This window comes from Pseudorca crassidens, chromosome 18, assembly GCF_039906515.1.
Source record: "Pseudorca crassidens isolate mPseCra1 chromosome 18, mPseCra1.hap1, whole genome shotgun sequence".
NCBI classification, from domain to species: Eukaryota; Metazoa; Chordata; class Mammalia; order Artiodactyla; family Delphinidae; genus Pseudorca; species Pseudorca crassidens.
Window position 1 is genome coordinate 74494932 of NC_090313.1, and position 20078 is coordinate 74515009.

Below are 20078 nucleotides of genomic sequence, written 5' to 3' on the forward strand. Positions count from 1 at the left end.
ATTACCTCTTGCTAGGACCATCAATTATTCCTGAATAATGACATGGTAGATGGTAACAAGCTAATATGCAGCCTCCCTTGGTGATGACGCATGACACATCATGCATCAGAGATAATGACACAAAGAACGCTTCGGTTTACTTAATGTCTGCTGATTCCTCTCTCCCTTCCTCCTTCCCTCCCTCCCTTCCTTCTTTCTTTCCTTCCGTCCTTCCTTTATTCAGCGCTGCCCTGGTCAGTGATTTTGATGATGATACAGAAGGCATATGTATCCTATTTTTGGATAATCTGAAGCAGGACATAGAGAAAATGCACTGAATTTTCTATATGCCAGAAAGATTTCAACAGGCCAGAAAGATGGACTAAATCAAACAAGGAATTTAATAAGAGTGGGTATAAGGGTCTGCAATTTGGGTCATCAAAAGCTGTGGTTGTCCGGTACAGCCAGACCACAGCTCCTGTGAAAAAGCCTCAGGGCTTTTAACCAACAGTGAGTTCCACAAGCATCCAGGGTATAAAGTGGCCCACAGAAAGGGCTCCTTTGATCTTAGGCTGCAGTAACAGAAGTATAGTATCCATGTCACAGTTCCTACGGAGGAGGTGCAGGGCTAACCAGGAGACCAGAGCTAGGAGACTCTGCCTCAGAAAGAAGCTGAAAGCCCGAATCAATCAAAATGAGATAAATGGCTGCAGCACCAACCTATGTGAGGAGCCGGTAGTCAGGGATGGAGTGAAGCACATGGAGCCAGAACAAGAGGAGTGAGCACGTCCGTGGGGGGCAGGCAAGGAACTCCATCAGAACCTATCAGCATTGGAGAAATGGAGCCGTGGGTGTGCCTGGCTGGCGAGCTCAGCAGAGCTTGCCCAAGGAGGATTGTGGGCATGCGCTACTCAGATCTAGGAACCTGAACTGTCAAGCAGAGATGTGCTGGGAGCTTTTTTTGCCATATAACACAGAAGGGTTTTAGAAAGTCATTTGGTTCTTGTAACCAACCATACATATTTATGCTATGCAGTGTGTAACCGTGGAGTATAGTTTTTCTTTGCTCTGAAGCCACCTAACCCAGGTGGGGACAAAGTCCTGATTGAGACCTGGTGACTGCAAGCTGATCGGCTGTACCCTTGGTCCACCCTAGGAAGATGAGGCCCTGGGTTCCCTCCCATCTCTCACAGGGATGCTCCCACACTATTGTTCAGTCTTGAATATTAAAGCTGTTGGTTTTACCAAGTGTGCCTCTGAATAGGGGCTAGAAAGAATCCTCAAGAGAATGTTTGTAGCTGATAACAAGAGAGAATGTCTGGTTTTGCAGGAGATGAAACGTTCTTTTGTATGTGAGCAGGAAGCAAGCAGATAGTCTATTTCAATAGCTTTTTATACCCACCAGGCATGTTGAAATTGATCTTTTCCATCACTGTTATCTATAAAACCCCTTTCCTTAGTGATTTAGTTGGAGGGGTGCTGTAGCCCATTCTTGTTCAAAGGTCTTATCTCTTTTTTTGGGGGTGGGGGGTTGAGAACCATACCTTTACTTCCCATTAGTTTAGCTTAGATATTCATTTATCTAAATGCTAATATTTATCTGAGCTAAAACGAAATTAAGAACAAAACCTTGTGAGAACTTGTAGCATCTTGAGTTCTTTGTTAGGAGGCTAATGCAACTAACAAAGTAAGAAGTAAAGAAATTGCTGACTATAATTAAAACCTGCAACTTTTCGAAAGAATAGTTGGGAATTTGTGGAAGACCACTCTTAATGCAGAATGATTTTGGTGTAAATTAAGTTAGATTCGACCAGGACTCTTTTAACCTTAAATAGTTGAGCAATATGCTGGTATTGGTTTTTTTTCTTTAATTTTCTTTATTTATTTTTAAAATATATATATTTATTTATTTATCTTTGGCTGCGTTGGGTCTTCCTTGCTGTGCGCGGGTTGCAGCGAGCGGGGGCTACTCTTCGTTGCGGTGCACGGGCTTCTCACTGCGGTGGCTTCTCTTGCTGCAGAGCACTGGCTCTAGGTGCATAGGCTTCAGTAGTTGTGGCACACGGGCTCAGTAGTTGTGGCTCACCAGTTCTAGAGCGCAGGCTCAGTAGTTGTGGCGCTCGGGCTTGCTTGCTCTGCTGCATGTGGGATCTTCCTGGACCAGGGCTCGAACACGTGTCCCCTGCATGGGCAGGCGGATTCTTAGCCACTGCGCCAGCACGGAAGTCCCTATGCTAGTATTGTTGATGGACGTCTGAGGTCATGAATATTGTTTCAGCTATCCATCAGATACCCGTTGTGGCTTCACAAGTAAACTCGATGCAGAGTCATGTCTGACAGATGGTATGTGAAGTGTTGTCTCTCAGATAGCATTTGAAGGGTTGTAGTAAACTTTTGTAGACTGTACTATGGACCGTTTTCCCCCAGGGTCAGCTAAGTGTCTCTCCTAAGAAGCGCTCCTGAGTTCTCGGACGGACCACCTCTTCTCTGTGCCCATCGTGAACCCAGGCTCCCTCCAGCACTGGGATCCTCACACTGTAATGTCGTGGCCTCTTTACGCGTCAACCTCCTCTCCAGATTCTAAGCCCGCTTCTTGAGAGAGAGCATGGGAGGGACAAGCAGCTCTGAAGTGAGGCAGGGGGACACCTCGTTTCTGCGGGTGTGTCCCAGACTGTGACCGAGGCTGGGGGACCAGTTGTGAGTTAAGATCCGCTGTCAGGCTCTAACCCTGAGATACGTAATTAACCGTTCACGGAATGATGCTTCGGTTTTGAAGGAATCAAGCTTGGGAATAGGAGCCCTAGAAAAAGTGGAGAAGCCAGCAGGCGCGCGAAGGCTCCGCGTGGTCTCACTCTCCTCGGAGCCGCGTGGGGCTGCCACTCCCGAGCCCCAGCGCCAGGCGGGCGGACGCGCTGTTCCTGCGTGGGGCTCCCAGCGGCGGGGACCTGTCCTGGCCCTGCGGCTCAGAGGTGTGGCAACTCCGGGTTGCCTAACCTTCCCCGGCGGGAGGCAGTCCAGTCCTTCAGGAAGAGTCGCTGGCCCAGTGTTTAGGAGCCATCACGCTCCTTTTTATCGTGGCCATCTGGCATTTTGCAGTAGAAGTATTTTTCAAACCAGCGGTATTTACAGGGACAAGACTGGGCTGCTCCGTGGAGCCTAGGACGATATCAGCCTTTGAGGTAATGGAAACATAATTGGGGAACGAGGTGGAATTAGTGTCATCGCAAATGATCTAGTGTCTCATGCTAATTTCCCGGGGTTTAGTTCGGAGGGCAGTGGAGTCACTCAGCTTGCGTAGCAAGCAGCCATCAGACTCTTCTCGAGCATTTGGGAAATAAAGTTCAAGTGCTCGGCCTTTAAAAGTTGCAGGAGCAGCTTCAGGTCCCAGCTCTTTACAAGGTATCATGATGTTATTGCTTGTTTTGCTTCTAGGAAGCCGAGGGTTTAGGAAATGACTTGGGCGGGTGCATCTGTGAGGTCGAAAAAGACACAGACGCGCTCCCCAGGGACCCGAGCGGCTTCGCTGTCTTCCCGAAGGTGCCAGCCAAGCGTCCGGTCCCCGCGGGCGCTCCTGGCGCAGTCCCCTGTGCCGAGGGTGTCCGGCGCCTCCCTAGACGTCTGGGGACAGTTGGGAGAGTCGCGGGGCGGCGGGACAGCGCGGGAAGAGCAAGGAAGGGGGAGGGAGCCGGCCTGCGCCTCGCCCCTCCGTGCCAAGGACACCGTCGCGGAGGCGCGGCCAGCTTCCCAGGGTCGGACTTTCCGCCCCGGGGGCCGGGCGGTGGAGGTCCAGCCCCGTCCCCTTCCCAGCTTCGGGCGGCCCCCAGGGCTGAGTAAGCCGGGCGGAGGGAGACTGCAGGGATTTCCTGAGAGCTAAAGGAGGAGGAGGGGACCGGGACAGGAGCCGGGAGCAAGGACCGTGAACCTGCCCGGCGGCGCTCCGGGGCCGCGCCGCCCGCGCCTCCCCACGCGCGCTCCCTCCCCGCCCCCGCGCCCGGCGGCCCCCGCCCCCTCCCGAGCCGTAGGGAATCAGGTCCCGGAGGAAGAGGGTAGGTGGGGAGGCGGATGAGGGGTGGGGGACCCCTTGACGTCACTGGAAGGAGGTGCCGGGGTAGGAAGTGGGCTGGGGAAAGGTTATAAATCGCCCCCGCCCTCGTCTCCTCTTAATCGAGGTCCGCTGGAGGCTCGGAGCGCGCGGGATCAGCACTCCTCGCGGCTCCTCCCCGGCGGCGGCGGCGGCGGCGGCGGCGGCGGCGGCGGCGGCTCGGAGCGGGCTCCGGGGCTGGAACGCAACGGCCGGAGGACGCCGGGCTGCGAGGATTACCGGGGGAAGTGGTTGTCTCTCGGCTGGAGCCGCGGAGAGGGGCGCTCGGGGCGGAGGGCCGGAGCGAGAGGAGACAGGCTCGGGCGGCTGCGGCGGGCGCCCGCGAGGAGCGCGGGCACCGGACGAGCAGGCCGCGTCGCGCTCACCATGGTCAGCTGCTGGGACACCGGGGCCCTGCTCTGCGCGCTGCTCGGCGGTCTGCTTCTCACAGGTGAGGCGCGGCCGGTGCCGGAGGCCGGCGCGGGGCTGGCGGGGGCAGGGGCGCAGCCCGGGGGGCCGGGTGCGCGCGGGGAGCGAGCTCGGAGGGAACCAAGGACACTAGTTGCAGCGGACACGCCTGGGGCCGTGACGCCCTTTCTCCTCCGCCGAGCGGTCGGGCTGGGCGCCTCGGAGAGCAGCTGGCTGGGGTCCGCGAGCATCGCCGCGCTCGGGTCCGCGCTGGGGCTGCCCCTTGCGGCTGGAGTCGCTGATCCTCGCTGCCTGGCCACCTCCCCCAAGCCGGGGCCCCCCTCCCAGGTTCTGGGCTCGGAAAGTGCCGCGCACCCGGACCTGCCCGGCACCCAGAGCCTGCTCTCAGGTGGCCTGGCCGGGTCCGTGAGGCCCCCGGATCAGCGGCTCCTAGGACAACCGCGTGGCTGCCCGGGGACTGGGCTGAGGCCCGGCCTTGGCGATGTCTGGCACGGGCCGCGACGTCGCGCCTCCCGAGGGAAGGAGGTGAGCCCCTTTGGAGTGGATCGCGTGCCTGGCGGGAGCACACAGATACCTGAAGATGGCAAGAGCTGGTATTCTTCGACCCACTCTGGGCCCCCGAGCTCGCGTGTCCAGGGAACGTTCCCCCAGCGTCCTCTCCTCCCTCCCCCCCGCCCCCCCCAGTCGCCGGCCGCTGGGCCTGAGCGCTGGGCGCGCATCCATCCGAGTGGAGCCTCTGCCACGGGTCCAGCCCAGGTCGCCGACCTGAGTGACCTTGACCGACGAGGGCAGTCGAGGACCCAAGTCCCGTTAAGTTTCAGAATTGCAAGCCTAGTCTTTTAAGTTCCGAGAGAAGAAAGGGCAAATGATTTGGACCAAAAGGTGCGGTTTGAGGAATCGGTGAGGTCCGCGCCTTTGCTGGGCGTTAGGGACACTGGCGGCCGAACCTTCAGGGACCAGTAGGTTGTACCTGGTTAGTGTGGCGGTGGCCTCCACCGAGGCGCCAAAACCCGAGGGCATTTAGGGACTCGGACTTGCCTTTTCTGCTCAGCGGGGCTCAGTGGCCAAGCCCCCCGGTTTAGTCCCCCTGGGCGCAGAGAGCCAGATTTTGGAGCGCCTGTCTCTTAAGCGTCGTGGAGGAAAGGTAAAATATGAAATAAAATACAGTAACATAGATTATTGCAAAGATCCCTGGGTAGGAAAGTCCGTAGGGTTGAGCATATATTTTTTGAAATGCTTGTTAAACTCAAAAGGCAGTAACAAATATTCCTTCTCAAGGGGAAGACTAATTAAACCACTTGTTTCTTAATAACAAGTAATAGTTCCACCTGGGTGAAGCTGTTAAACCGAGAGGCAAGGCGAATTCGTACTAAATTGGAGAGAACTCGCTCTAAGTTGGAAATGTTGCTAAAATAACTATACGAAGTGAAGTACTGCTTTTCTGTTTCAAAATTGCATTTGGGGGTTTGAAAAGTCATGTGTTTTGAAATACAATTGCTTGGAGCATTTAAGTAACTTGCTGAAGTCCATCGTCTATTATGTAAAAGTAAATCTAGATAAATTACTGTGAATCCAGAACATGGAGGGGAAGTATATGCTTTATTGGATTTTCTGCTTCACACATAGACATCTTTATTTTGTTTCAAAAACTAGCAAAGAATAGTTCTGTTCGTGGTTCAAAGCAACTTAGATCCGTGGAAGCGTTTCAGAAACGCGAGATCCTCTTATGATTCCCCTTAGATTTTACTTAAATGAGGCAGAAATCTTGGAACTCTTTTGTGATTTTTAAAAATACGTTTTACATATGTGTTATAGGGAGAAAGCAAGACATACATTGGCAAGGTGAGAACCTCTTCACCTGCCGGTTTAGGGAATGTTCTATCAGCTGTTGGGGTCTGTAATCGCCAATCTAAACCACAGGCTTCTGCCGCGGGTTAACAGCTGCGTCACAGTAAAACAATCAGGTACCTGCTTTCTAAGCTGCGTCAGCGCTTTCAAACTGAACGAGGGGCTGCATGTCTCGGGAGTGGTGTCTAGATAGGGGCCAGGTTTCTGCCCTGTGGATTTATGAGGAGTTCAGCTTGCACCCATCATGGGCCAGCTCTGCTCACTGTTGGGTGCTATATAATTTTATGAGTTTTTAATATTACGTGTGCGTTCACTGAGGTATAAAATAATCAGAGGTTCAGTAATACAAAAAGATAATGCCTTTCCCCGCAGAGAGTGTATTTACCTTCTTCTAAATATCCTGGGAAATAAAAACACTGCAGTATTCACGTGCTTCCAAGTCCTCTATATTGCAATCTCTTCCTCTAAAAAGGATACTAGGCTTCCTTTCTCCAGCTCAAAGTCTCATTTTCTTATTTTAAGGCAGCACACCCTTGATGAAAGCCGCAGACCCTTTTTGTCTACCCCCCCTTTTCTAGAGTTTTTGAGCAGCTGACATGTACAATTTGCTATAGCTAATCGGAAATGCTGCACTTGCCAATTTTGTGAATGGAGTTAATTAATGATAGAAAGTTAAATCAAAAGTGTACATGACAGTGATCCCCATTTCCAAAATGAACGTACTAAATCTCTCAAAATCAAGCTAATTTTGCATAACAGTTTGTCTTTTCTCCAAGGTTTAGAAAGCCACACTTTGGGTTGTGTTTTTCCGGAATTGTACGTTTGAAATGTTAATTCCGTGCACGTTTGGTGGTCCACGTAGTTTTCCAAATGATGGATCACATTGCAGATAAATTGTAGGTGGTCACCTACTCTAGTTCCTCAATATTTTGACCTTATTTATTTATTTATTAAGTTTTTTCTCTCCCTGTTGAAAATTCTATAATAGGCTATCCAGTTTCTTTTCTAGGGAGCACTAAGTGGGTTTTGTGTTTTCACATGTAAAATTCAGACGTTAGAATAGATGGTTATTTCTAGGGGCCTTTCCCAACTCTAAAATGCAATGAATGATTCCAAGAAACAGACTGAACACAGTGTCTGTTTTTCTCCTTCCCTTAACTGCATTTGCCTATGGAATGGGTGACCGCCCCTGTGATGCCGGAGCCAGGGCTGAAAGGCTGAGCTGGCTTTCCCCTGCTGTCAGTAATCACGGTGGATTTTCTTTTTCACTAGTGCAACACACCTAACTCCAACCGATTCGCTTGCTCTTTATCAGGTTGCAAGAACTAAGCTGTTACAGGATGCCCAAGCCAGGACGAATCATGATCTTGGGATTTTTTTTTTTTTAAAACAGAATGTGTAATTCTATGAAATAGACTCTATTTCATAACTCTAGTTCCCTGATCTCTTCTAAGGAGACTGGTCATTTAAAACCCATCTGTATTTCATGTTTTTTTCAATTAATGCTTACTAGTTGCAAATAATACTTATTTGCTCCCCGAGTAACTTAAGTCTAAAAGAGTTTCCGATTTCAACAAGAATACTAAACGTCTTATTTAAACTGGAACTTATTTTATATGACTTTTTAGAGCAGACCAAGTAATCATTTTGTTTTTACCAAAACTAATTAGATATTTTAAATCTCCTTTGAATGTATGTAATATAGAAGTTGAAAATGATATATCGCCTCCCAAAATGGTTTTATATCCATCAAAAAAAAAAAAGGTAGTATCTTTGAGGAAGGTTACCCAGTAGATCACCAAGTTACGATTAATGTTTACTCTGGCTTGAGAATTCTGCAAAGCAAGAACAAATAACAGAGTAAATAGCTTCTGCAGTGCTTTAAATTGAGATGTGCACGCGAGTGAGTGTGAGAGTGGAGAGTGAGGGAAGTTCTCTTGGCACCCGGGTGTTAAACGCAGAGCCTTTCTGGTATTAGGGTCTTGGTTCAATTGCACGGTCAGGAGTTTGTTGGATAGCAAGTGAATATCATAGTTTTTCAGAGCATTTGTCGTTGTGGCTAGAGGAGGAAGGACATTTGAAATAACACCAGGCTTAACTTTTAAGTAAAAATATGTCATTAGGAACGGTTAAAAGCATGAGAAGCGTTGGTTGCATTTGGTTGAAAACGATCTACGAGAACAGTCCATTCTGTTCCATTGGGCTCAGTACGCTGGGGAGGCTCGTGAAGGAATGACAAGAGCTCCTGCCAGACGCTTTCCAGGAGCATTGTTGATTCCTCACACACTTGGGTGCCTTGGAAATTGCATGCGGCTGATTACAGTACTGGATTTTAGACCAGATTGAGGAAGGGGAAGGAAACTGGAGGAATGGGGGGTGATGGAGGGAGGGCTTGAAAGGAGAGCCCCTGGTTTAGTATCTGGGACTGCAGGGGGGTTTCATTGAGGAAATGGTTCCATTGAGTCTGCTGAAGACAGTGGACTAGATTTCCTGCATTGCTGCTGGGGCGGATGTCGGGGGATGTCAAGAATTCCTGGGGATTTCCCATCAGTCTTGGTGAAGCTGGATGCCTAAGAGCCATGTCTGATCATTGCTCCTTTCCTTGATTTTGTGCTCCTTGAGAGGATTGATCTCATTGCACAGACACATACACTGTGAGGGCTAGATGGAACCTCAGGGATCTAATCTGCTCCTTTCAGAGAAGAGCAGTTTAGTGACTTTTTTTTTTTCAAGCTCAACAGCTGGCTGGTGGCAGACCCAGGAACAGAACCTGATGTTCATCCTACAGATAACATTTCTTCTTCATTTTTGTATATCCTCTACCCCAAACAGAGTAGAGATGTTAAAATATTTGTTGAATAACATTATTGCAGAGCTAAAATTTCGTTTTAAATGCTGGCATTTAATCTTATTTCTCATTTTATTGAATATATTTAAGAGTCTTCTTTCCCACCATCAGTACACGAATAAATTTTTCTTACACACATAAAACGAGGACCATATGAACATATTGTAATGGTAGATATGTGTTTATTTGCTCTTCTGCGAAAAAATCTATTTAAACTGCCTTTTTAAACATAATACATCATTCATATTTTAATGCACCATCATTAATTTTTTACAACAGTATTTTCAATAACTGCATAGCATTTCATGGTATGGCTATGCCATAACTTGTTAAACCCAACTGGCATCTTTTTTTTAATATGAGAAACCTTTAAAGCCCATAAGGGATTTAATTAGGAATATCAAAATGAGGGCTGCTTAGTAATATACTGAGAGATTTGGGGAGAAAACTAATTTTTCTTGTGCACAGTTGGAATCCTCCTTTTGGATGGCTGCAGCTTAAATAGTTGTGGCTTACGGTACTAGCTTCATCTATTACCACTTCCCTCCGCGTACCCCGTGTCCCAGCCACACAGACTCTATCGCCATCAAAGAAATAGCTCCCCTTTCTTTAGATGGGCCTTGCACTTTTCATGCTGTTTGTCTGCCTGCAAGACCCTTTTTCTCCCTCTGCATCTTTTCTTCCCGTGCCTTCAAAATTCAGCGCAGAAATCACCAGCTCCACGAGCTCCTCCTTAGAGCCCCAGACAGAATGACTGGTTTCTTCCGCTCCTATGTGTAGCCTCTTTTTATAGCCCCGATATGGGTCCTCGCGTTCTTCTCACCTTGCTTAGTATTCTGTTTATGAGGCTGCCCTCACTCTTTGGGGAGGAGAGCCCGTGTCTTAACTGCTCTTACATCCCTGGCACCTACTGTCATGGATGGCATGGAAGCTCTCAGTAAATGTTGGAATGAATGAATGATGCAGCCACACTGTCATTTCAAAGAAGAAATCTTTCCGAGCCAGATATGACTTTATTCCAGGTTATTAGTTACTCTTGCTTGTCCATTGGGCCTCAGTTACAGTGGATTCCTTAAAAGGGCTGTTTCTCAATAGAGAATATTTGTCCTCTGCAACGAGTGGCTCAGATCTGGGAAATCAGCTATGATTTTCAACTCTGAGATACCCATGTCTTGTGATCCCCTCCTGTTTGGTCATGATGATTCCCTGGGGCTTCTGGGCCAGCAAAGCTGGGCTTGGGTCCGTGCAGCAGTTTTGTCCTAACCCTCTATCGGTATGGGGCCGGGCCCTTCACCTTTACTCCACAGGGCTTTATACCATCTTTAGTGCTCTTAGATTTTATGCTTTGACTTATCCTCTGATAGACTCAAACCTGAGTCATTGGGTGCTGGACTGTGTGGCAAATCTGAATGACGGGGAGATACTCAGAGTCAGACTCTGCTTTAATAGGAGCCTTGTTACAGGACCAGTCTAGTTGCTTGATTTCCTCCTTCCTTAGAATAGGTTCTCCTTAACTGTTCATGCAAATAGATTCTTCTGGCAGAACCAGCCTACTAGGTGTGAAACATGTTCTGAAAAATCAGAACCCCCGATCCAGCCTCAAGCTGGTGCCTCCCTCCCCCGACTCCCATCCCCAGCCCCAAACTTTACACATGCCCACAGCATGCTTCTCAAAGTGTGGCCCATGGCCCAGCATCCCCTGGCAACTTAACCAATCAGAGCCTGTATATTAATAAGGTCCCCAGGTGTGTTTTTGCACATTAAAAAATTGAGAAGCGCTGATTGTAGTAAAGGATTCTTAGCTCTGGTGTCAGGGTCTAAATCGTCTTCTCCAGCATCCTAGTGCTGACCTTGACCTGTATGACCAAGGGACTAGACCCTGGCCAGCCAGGAGCTTCTTTCCGGCTCCCACACTGTTCTTGTGCCCTGTCTTCTGCCGGGACACCTGTGACCTGCTTCAAGACTTTTTTTAACAAAATCTTAGGCTTAGCTTGGACCTGTAGTCAAAGCATACAGAGGTTGTGGTCTTGAAGAATACCACGGTTCACCAAACCATGGGTCTTAGAAAATAGGGACCTGGTGAAAAATAGTACAATGAAAATGGCATTAAACAGATGGGTTTTAACCGTAAATAAAAGTTTTACAAAGCATTTGCTTCCAAAGCAAAGTCACTTGGTGTAAAAACCAGGGAGGTGAGCATCCTTCCCTGTGATCTGTTGTCAAGGAGGCGACACTGTCTCATCATGCTCTCATATCCTGCCGCTGGTGACACATTGTCTGTGCTTCTTGCTGGCTTGAAAGTTGATGCACTTGCCTTCTTTCTCGTCTTATTATCGCAAATCTTGGCAAGTGCTTTTGTCTTTTCCCAGGTTACCACAGTGCTTATGGGTAGTTTTTCTCAGCCTGGTCTTCTATCCTTCTATCGAACAGGTGGAGTGTGACTGCATTTCCTTTCAAACCACAGACCCTCCCACGTGGTCAACACAAGCAAAGCTGTAACAATGATCAGGTTCTTTTGTGAAACGAGGCCTGAAGTGAACCTTGTATAAATGAAAAGCCTTGTCTTCTGTTATATGCAAATATGAAACCACTTGCGCTCAAGGCCCCCTTTGGCGGCCTTGATTAGTAATTAGTCTGCCAGCTGAGTTCTGTGAAACCCTTTGCTTCTCTCCAGGGTCCCCAGCTTTGACTCTACATTAGAACCATCTGGGGGGCTTTATTTCTAGAATCCTCTTGCCCTGGCAGCACTTCTGATCATGAGTTTTTGAGTGGGCCCGAGGCATCGTTCATTTAAAGCTGCCAGGTGATTCCAATGGGCGGCGAGGTTACGGAACCTTCTAGTTTATCATATATCCAAATCACCTGAGAGCTTGCGCTGCAGTACTGGGCCGGCCCCAGAGTTTCTGATTCAGTAGGCCTGGGATGGGGCCCGGAATTTGCATTTCTAACAAGGTCCCAGGTGGTGCCGAGGCATGGATGCAGAGACCGCTGCTTTGAGAGCCCCTGACCTCGGGCTCCACTGAGAGGCCTGGCTACCTGGGAGGCATCCGTCCTGGGGCCAGTCTGGAAAAGGCACGAAATTAAATCATTGCTAGACATCCAACAAGGTGGAGGAAACTGTATCTGTGAGGAAGAAAGGAACTCTTCCTCTCTTAGAACGAGGGGAATTCTGGGATAAAGTGCTTGGTACGGGCGGGCCTGTTTTGCAGAGCAGGGTATGTGTGAGTTAGGAACCAGACCTGGATTGCTGGTCTAGACAGGAAAGCTCGTAGTGGTTCTCCTTCCCTGCCTCACGCTGTGGAGTGCTCAGCCTTTCCTCTACAGAAATGTGGGCACATGGCTACAGAGTCCTTTGGGAAGGTACCACGCTACTGACCTGTCCTGGGCACCCTCGCGCCTCCGGTCCAGCCCTGCGAGCCTTCAGTAAGCCCTCCACGAAGCAGTCGGAAGCCTTGTTACCTTTCCCTCCCTGACCAAGCCTCTGTAGCTGAATTCCTCTGCTGGGATCAGCGTCCCCACCTGGATGGCTGACCTCTACCTGTCGGAGCAGTACGGCTCTGCTGACTTCCGGGGATATGCCAGGGGTCTGTCGCCCTTGGTGAGCAAAGTCGCTGCCACATCGGAGACAGAGCTGGCCTCTCACTGGGCAGAATCGTGGTGCTGGGACCCTTCTCGGGAAATGCCAAGAGTATAAGTCGCTGCTTCTTCCCTGAGAGCATCTCGGGGTACCTATAGGGCGTTTAAGGCCTAATATTATGTGAGTTCTATTCGGACGCTCTCATTTTCAGATACAGAAGGAGCATATCCTTCACCCACGGCTGAATCAGTGCTTCTCAAACCTGAGTCATGATAGCGTTTGTGTCTGTCATCTCCTGACATAATAGGCTGCCTCGAAACGCAGTGGCCTACGAGGGGAATTCATTATGTCTGATGAGTCTGTGGGTTACAAATCTGGGCGTGGCTCAGCTGGGTGGTTTGCCTCGGGCCTCACCTGGGTCGCGCATGCAGCTGTAGTCCCCTGGCTTTGCCCCTGGGACCGCGGCGCTGGCTGTCGGGGGGGGGGGGCCCCCTCCTCAGGCAGCCTTTTGCCTCCCAGCCGACTAGCGCCCCCCTCCTTACTGGGGGCAGGGGCCGTCTGAGAGGACAACAGCGGATGTCTCAAGGCCTTTGGAACTCTTACAGCACCACCTGTGCCACATTGGGACAGTCAGAGCAGTCCTAACTCAGGGTGGGGCGTGGGGAAAGAGATTCTCTCCAGGCGGGAGGAGGTGCTTAGTCTTGTGGGCTCGTTTCTTGAGGTACACACTGCTGTTTCGTACTAAACCTTTCTTTTCTTTTCTTTTTTTCTGGCCCTGCCACACGGCGTGTGAGATCTTAGTCTCCCGACCAGGGATCGAACCTGTGCCCCTTGCATTGGAAGCACGGGGTCTTAACCACTGGACCTCCAGGGAAGTCCCTAACCTTTCTTTTCAGTCTAGATTTTGAAAAGATTCTGGAGTTTGGCCAAGAAAATAATAGTGAATAATGCCTTGGCCCTTCTTAACCTGTGAGCTAAAGACAGCTGGTCCCGTGGAAGAGCTTCCTATTCGTAACTGTTGATTAGGGGACAGAGGCCACAGTTAAGGTGGCTGCCAGGTTCTCAAGACCACCATGGCACCGGCATGAAGCGGAGGACAGCTGACCCTCAGATTGCGAGTGTAGGCAGTGGGCAGCTTCGCGGGGCTTAGATCAGAGGATCTCTGAGCATCTTCTGGGGGGATGTGGTGAGGCCGTAAGTGTTTGGGGGGAGCGGGGTGGAGAGAAAGGAGGCAACTAACGCTTATGGACGGTCAGGACTTAGATTTATACATGTTATGTTGCTTAGTCCCAAGAGGTAGGTACAGTACTCTTATATATGAGGAAACTGAGGCTTGGGTAAGTTAAATACTCTTCCTAAGATCAGAGTACCTAAGTATTTAGGTAAATTAAACACTTTCCCTAAACTAGAATTATTTCCATCTGGTTCCGTCAGACTCCAAACCTCCCTCCTCTTACCACGCCTTAGAACCTAAAGGAAAGGAGAGAAGGGAAAGAGCATGGGTGAGAGTGTGCTAGTCTTCCCTTCTTTCCAAACCGTTCTATCCTTGGAGCTTTGCCACTTCCAAAGAATGTGAGACTCTACTGCAACTCCGGCCTCAAATGGCCTTGGGAGATTCCACTGCTGTGTGTGGCAGACACCATTAAAGGCTCCATTAAGACAGAATTTTCATCATGTGGGTTTTCTTATCATGGGTATTCAAGGCCCTTCCAAAAAATTCAAGTCAGAGAAGGAGCTCCAAAACCATTAAGAACATGACTTTATATAGGCTTCCAGACTGCTCTCCCACACGGGGCTTTGGATGAATTGAGCTTGCGCGGGAGGGCGGATGAGGGCAGAAGGGCACTTTGATTCTGGAAGAGGTCTCATCAGGTAGGTCCCCCGACCGGCCGGGCTGCCCTCTGCCAGGTTGTTTCTGGGAATCAAATGTCTACTTCTCTGTGTGCCTTTTAGATCCCAGAAACCGCAATGGCCTGGAGCTTTTTCTTAATGAAACTGGAGTAAAGGGGTGGACCCTGATGCTTCGTGAACTGGGGTGGGGAAGGACTCTGTCCCCGGGGGAAGGAGGAGGAATGTGTATACCCGGTGCTGTGAACCTCTTCCAAACCATCCAGCCTGCACGCTTTTAACTTTCTTTTATGAATGGAAACCCCGAGGGTCACATTCTTACCAAGTGACCAGGCCAGGGTGGAAACCTAGGTCTTTCTGATTTTGAAATCAGTACTCTTTCCGCCAACATTTATCCAAAAGATCTTGAATGATCAAATCTAGGAATTCAGGAAAACCAAGGAGTTTGGTTTTCAGGGTTTAGAATAGAAAGTTAGTATGCCCGTGAGAAAAAGACAGCTGTCCGAGGGCATTGTCCTAGAGGGAGCGCCCGTTGGTCTGGGATGGTCACGAACACAGTCTCTGCTTTCTCTGTTTGACTGGTAGTCCTCGTACAGTTAACAAAAATGGAAGCATTTCTTTAAGGCCTGTTGCCCTTTGGGTCTCTTTCTCTTCCCTAGATCATTCCCTTCAGGCATTCAAACGTACAAGAAGTCAAGAAAGAGAAAAAAGTATTTTATTTCTTCCTTGATCCTTACCTGGAGAGGGATTTTTTTTTAAATTGAAGTATAGTTGATTTACAATGTTGTGTTAATTTCTGCTGTACAGCAAAGTGACTCAGTTATACATATGTATACGTTCTTTTTTATATTCTTTTCCATTATGGTTTATCATAGGATATTGAATATTATTTTCTGTGCTATACAGTAGGACCTTGTTGTTTATCCATTCTATATATACTAGTTTGCATCTGCTAATCTCAAATTCCCAATCCCTCCTTCCCCCGACCCCCCATCCCCCTTGGCAACCACAAGTCTGTTCTCTCTGTCTGTGAGTCTGTTTCTGTTTCGTAGATAAGTTCATTTGTGTCATATTTTAGATTCCACATATAAGTGATACCATATGATATTTGTCTTTCTCTTTCTGACTTCACTTAGTATGATAATCTCTAAGTCCATCCATGTTGCTACAAATGGCATTATTTCATTCTTTTTTACGGCTGAGTAGTATTCCATTGCACATATGTACCACATCTCCTTTATGCATTCATCTGCTGATGGACATTTAGGTTGCTTCCATGTCTTGGTTATTGTAAATAATGCTGCTATGAACATAGGGGTACGTGTATTTTTTTGAATTATAGTTTTGTCTGGATATATGCCCAGGAGTGGGATTGCTGGATCATATGGTAGCTCTATTTTTACTTTTTTGAGGAACCTCCATACTGCTTTCCGTAGTGGCTGTACCAACTTACATTCCCAGCAACAGTAGTGTAGGAGGGTTCCCTTTTCTCCACATTGAGAGAGATATTTTTTGATACCAGAACATGGCCATGTTTATCTGAATCTGAGAAAAATGTTGTTTTGCCACCTATAGAGGAGTTTTATCTTTTGTTCCAAGGAAACAGTAGAAAGTGTGGTCAAAGGGATACATGGTTTGGATGAAAGTTATAAGGAGTAGTTATATATATACAGTTTGATTTTTATGATTTTCTTTTTCTAAGTTGGCATTAGAGAAACCAAAAATATATGTAAACAGATGGAAAGGCGGGGATATATTAGAGGGGATTGCAAACAAACAATTTTAAAAGGCAATGTGAACTTGTGTTATAGCATTTTGTCTATGATGAATGGTATTGTTTTCTTTTTGGAAAACTCTGTTTAACTCTTTTCTACTTAATGTCTCCTGCTGGATGAGATTTTTGTTCTCTGTTGTTATTTGGAAATTTTTATAGCTTTAAAATCTTCTCCATAGGGAATTCTGCTAGAACTAGAGAAGAAGGAAAAAAAAAAAAAAAAACATGGGAATTGAGTCATCGTATTGCCCTAGAATGGACTTTGTGTACCTACAACTTCTTGGGGGTTAGGGAATATTTGGCACACATCATTGGTGTACAGATTAGAAGTGTTCTGCCACTCCCTCCCCTACCCCATTCCCTGTCCTCAAAGCTGGTAAATGAAAAATACCTTAAGTTCAGTATTTGCCACACAAAGTCACTTAAAAACGCAGGAAACTCTCATGAATGCTAACTTTCAAGAATTTCTAGTTTGCTTTAGCCCTTTTGGACTGGTCATTAAACTTAGCGATTCTATAATCTGGGTAGATGTCTTTTTAGGAGTAGTAAAATTCTAAAGTGTAGAAATAGAGTTGTTGTCGTTGATTTTCAGTGTGGTTCATGGTGCGAGCAGATGGGCATAGGATTGCTTTGCTGGAATAATTCACTCACCATTTTGGAAGAGTGTTAAGTAGAAACTTGGGAGGGGAAATGTCTTTTGAGAAATATGTTTTCTGACAGTGTTTTGGAATGCTATATCTTCTGCTGTGATTTCACGAGGGAAAGCATGGGCTGTATTGAATTTAATTCTCGTGATGTCAGTTTCATAACCAGTCATCATTCCAGGTTCATGTTCAACCTCTAGCATGAGTTCAGGCATGCGTGGAAGACCCTTTTATTTTAGAGCATTTTTAACATATTCCCTTAAAAAGTGCTCGAGCAATCATCAATTAACCTATTACATTTTATTTCAAGATGGAAACATGGTTGTATCTATCGTGCTCTGTATTGACCGTTGAGTGTCTTATTTTGTGATGTTAACTGTGAATTTTACTGAAATGACTCATCTATGTTAGTGAAGAATTCGTGACTCCCTGTACTCAGAAACGTGTCCTTTAAAAACAAAGTGTACCTAGCTTTGAGGTGATCTCTGTTTGTTGACTTAGATAATCTTGAACACGTGGTGGTATTCACCTAATCTGCTTCTTGGTGACTCATGTCCTAAGGGGCCTCTCAGGACTGAAAGCCCTTCAAGAGGAAGGGCTGGTTTCTGCCCTGTCTTCACAGCTGTGAATCTAGGACAGTGCCTGGCATATAGTAGTCACTCAATAAATGCTGGTTGAACTGACTAGAGCTGTATCCTAGACGTCCCTCTGAGTCTCAGAGGCCTTTTAAGAATCAGGGTTCCATATTGGTTCGATATTGTGCGGGTATAGTGGAGGAGATTGGCAGAAATATGTCCAAGAGCTGGCAGAATTCTCCCCACACATCTGAAACGTTCTGTTCCTTCCTTCTGGGCCATCCTCTGGCTCCAATGACCCCTTTCTTATCCTTGACTGAGCTGCTGTGTTCTCCTGATTCGAATCTAGACTCAGAATTCAGAATTCCGATCTAAGCTGCCTGGCCACTACAGAAATGGCTCCCAAGAGATACTTCCTTTAGATGGACCCTCCTCCTGGGATACACTTAGCTGGTCAAGGTTCCCAAACAGCACAGAAGAAAGACAGTTGATTTGGGAACCTTAATTTATAGGTACAGCAACGCAGCCTAAACATATCAGGTGATGTTATTATTGCTGCTATTGTGTTCGCCCTCTTGGATAAGAACATTTGCTTTGAAAACCATTTCCCCTTAGCTCTGGACCATCCATGGTGTAGGCTAGGAAGAGGAGAGAAGAGGAGGCACAAGTTAAGTCCTGGCTAGGACTGATCACATCTGATCATTTTCTTTTATTCCCCTCATTCTGTATCTATCCCTCTTCCATGATTTCAAAAAGCACAGTGTGGGACTTCCCTGGTGGCACAGTGGTTAAGAATCCACCTGCCAATGCAGGGGACACAGGTTTGAGCCCTGGTCCAGGAAGATCCCACATGCTGCAGAGCAACTAAGCCCGTGCGCCACAACTACTGAGCCTGCGCTCTAGAGCCCGCGAGCCACAACTACTGAAGCCCGCGTGCCTAGAGCCTGTGCTCCGCAACAAGAGAAGCCACCGCAATGAGAAGCCCGGGCACCGCAACAAAGAGTAACCCCTGCTTGCCGCAACTAGACAAAGCCTGCGCAAAGCAACGAAAACCCAACGCAGCCCTGGTGGCGCAGTGGTTGAGAGTCCGCCTGCCGATGCTAGGGGACACGGGTTCGTGCCCCAGTCCGGGAAGATCCCACATGCCGCGGAGCGGCTGGGCCTGTGAGCATGGCCACCGAGCCTGCGCGACTGGAGCCTGTGCGCCGCAACGGGAGAGGCCACAGCAGTGAGAGGCCCACGTACTGCAAAAAAAATAAATTTTATATTAAAACAAAAAAAGGCACAGTGTGACCTAGGCATATCTTCTAGTGAATGTTCACTTGTGACTTTTTTTTCCCTAATAGCAACTGAAGTCAGGTAGACCCCAGACTTAAAAAAAAAAAAAAAAAAAAAAATTATCTATCTGTGCACACCAAGGCATTGGAAAGAAACAATAGAGGTCTCTCTTCTGAGCAAAGAGATCAAGGAAAGCAGAGCTGTAGAAGCAGGAGAATTAAGAGTAGCTGATAAAAGAAAACAGTTGTTTGCAAAGTAAAGTTGGGTTTTAGAGGGTCTGCAGATGTGAAGGAGAGAGAAAGAGACCCTTCAGCAAACACACGCTCATTCTTCAGGTCTTACCTTCAACATCATTCTTCTGAGAGCACGTCCTTCACTCCCTGGGCTGGGTTCCTCTCCTCTCTCCCACATCTGGTACACTTCCCTCTGATCAGCCACTCACATAATGTAATTTTACACTTGTATAAAAACTCATTTATAAGTATAGAGTTACATCTGTCTGTATAGACTTCTCTGTTGTCCAGCCTACGTTATAAACCCTTCAAAGAAGCGATCCTGTTTGTCTTGTTTATTATTGTATCCTTCTGTTAGAATATGTTTGAAATATTAAATGGAAGAATAAATGCTGAGGTTATAGAGCAGAGAGAGCACCAAGGTGAGGGGGTGAGAGGAAGGGGTAGTATCAGGAAGGGAGGAGGGAAAAAACCAGGATTGGCTGGCAGTAAAAGAGATAAGAAGGATAGATAAATGAGGGTGATGCATTCCCAGCCTTCTGGAATCATGGATGGGAGTCCAGCCCTTAACCCACTCGCTTCATCAGTCTCATCTCGGGGTTGGTGGTTTCACTTTGTGGGGACAGCTCCAGTATTGGGGACCTCGCTACCTCTCTTCACAGTGCTTCCTTCTGCTTTTACATAACTTCTACTTCTTGGTTTTGGTCTTGTCCTCCGGAATGAGCTGATCCATAAGTTATTTTAAAGCTTGTGAGATTGATGGCCAACTGATAACAGAAATCGGTTTTATTTTTTCTTCCATCTGATATATGATATCCTGGAGGATATTAAAAATGCTAATTCTATAATAGATTAATGAAACTGTATGAGTAAAAATGACCTGAGAATTAAAACCAATATTCTCCAGGTTTTGGGTGCAAATTACTTTAAAGTCTGTCATGGATATTTGTAAGGAAGACCTGAA

At 47.6% G+C, this 20078-nt stretch overlaps 1 protein-coding gene across 3 annotated transcripts in view; it reads left to right on the top strand.

Moving 5' to 3' along the window:
* Positions 1 to 4147: 4147 nt before the first annotated feature.
* The window catches only part of FLT1 (fms related receptor tyrosine kinase 1), a 172824-nt gene continuing 156893 nt past the window's right edge, over positions 4148 to 20078 (top strand). The window contains exon 1 of one of the 3 annotated variants that reach the window (XM_067713588.1): positions 4148 to 4511. In XM_067713588.1, coding sequence (XP_067569689.1) covers positions 4448 to 4511 — 64 coding nt within the window. In that variant the 5' untranslated portion in view covers positions 4148 to 4447. The remainder of the gene's footprint in view (positions 4512 to 20078) is intronic. The other 2 variants (XM_067713590.1, XM_067713589.1) reach the window with 2 other exon arrangements.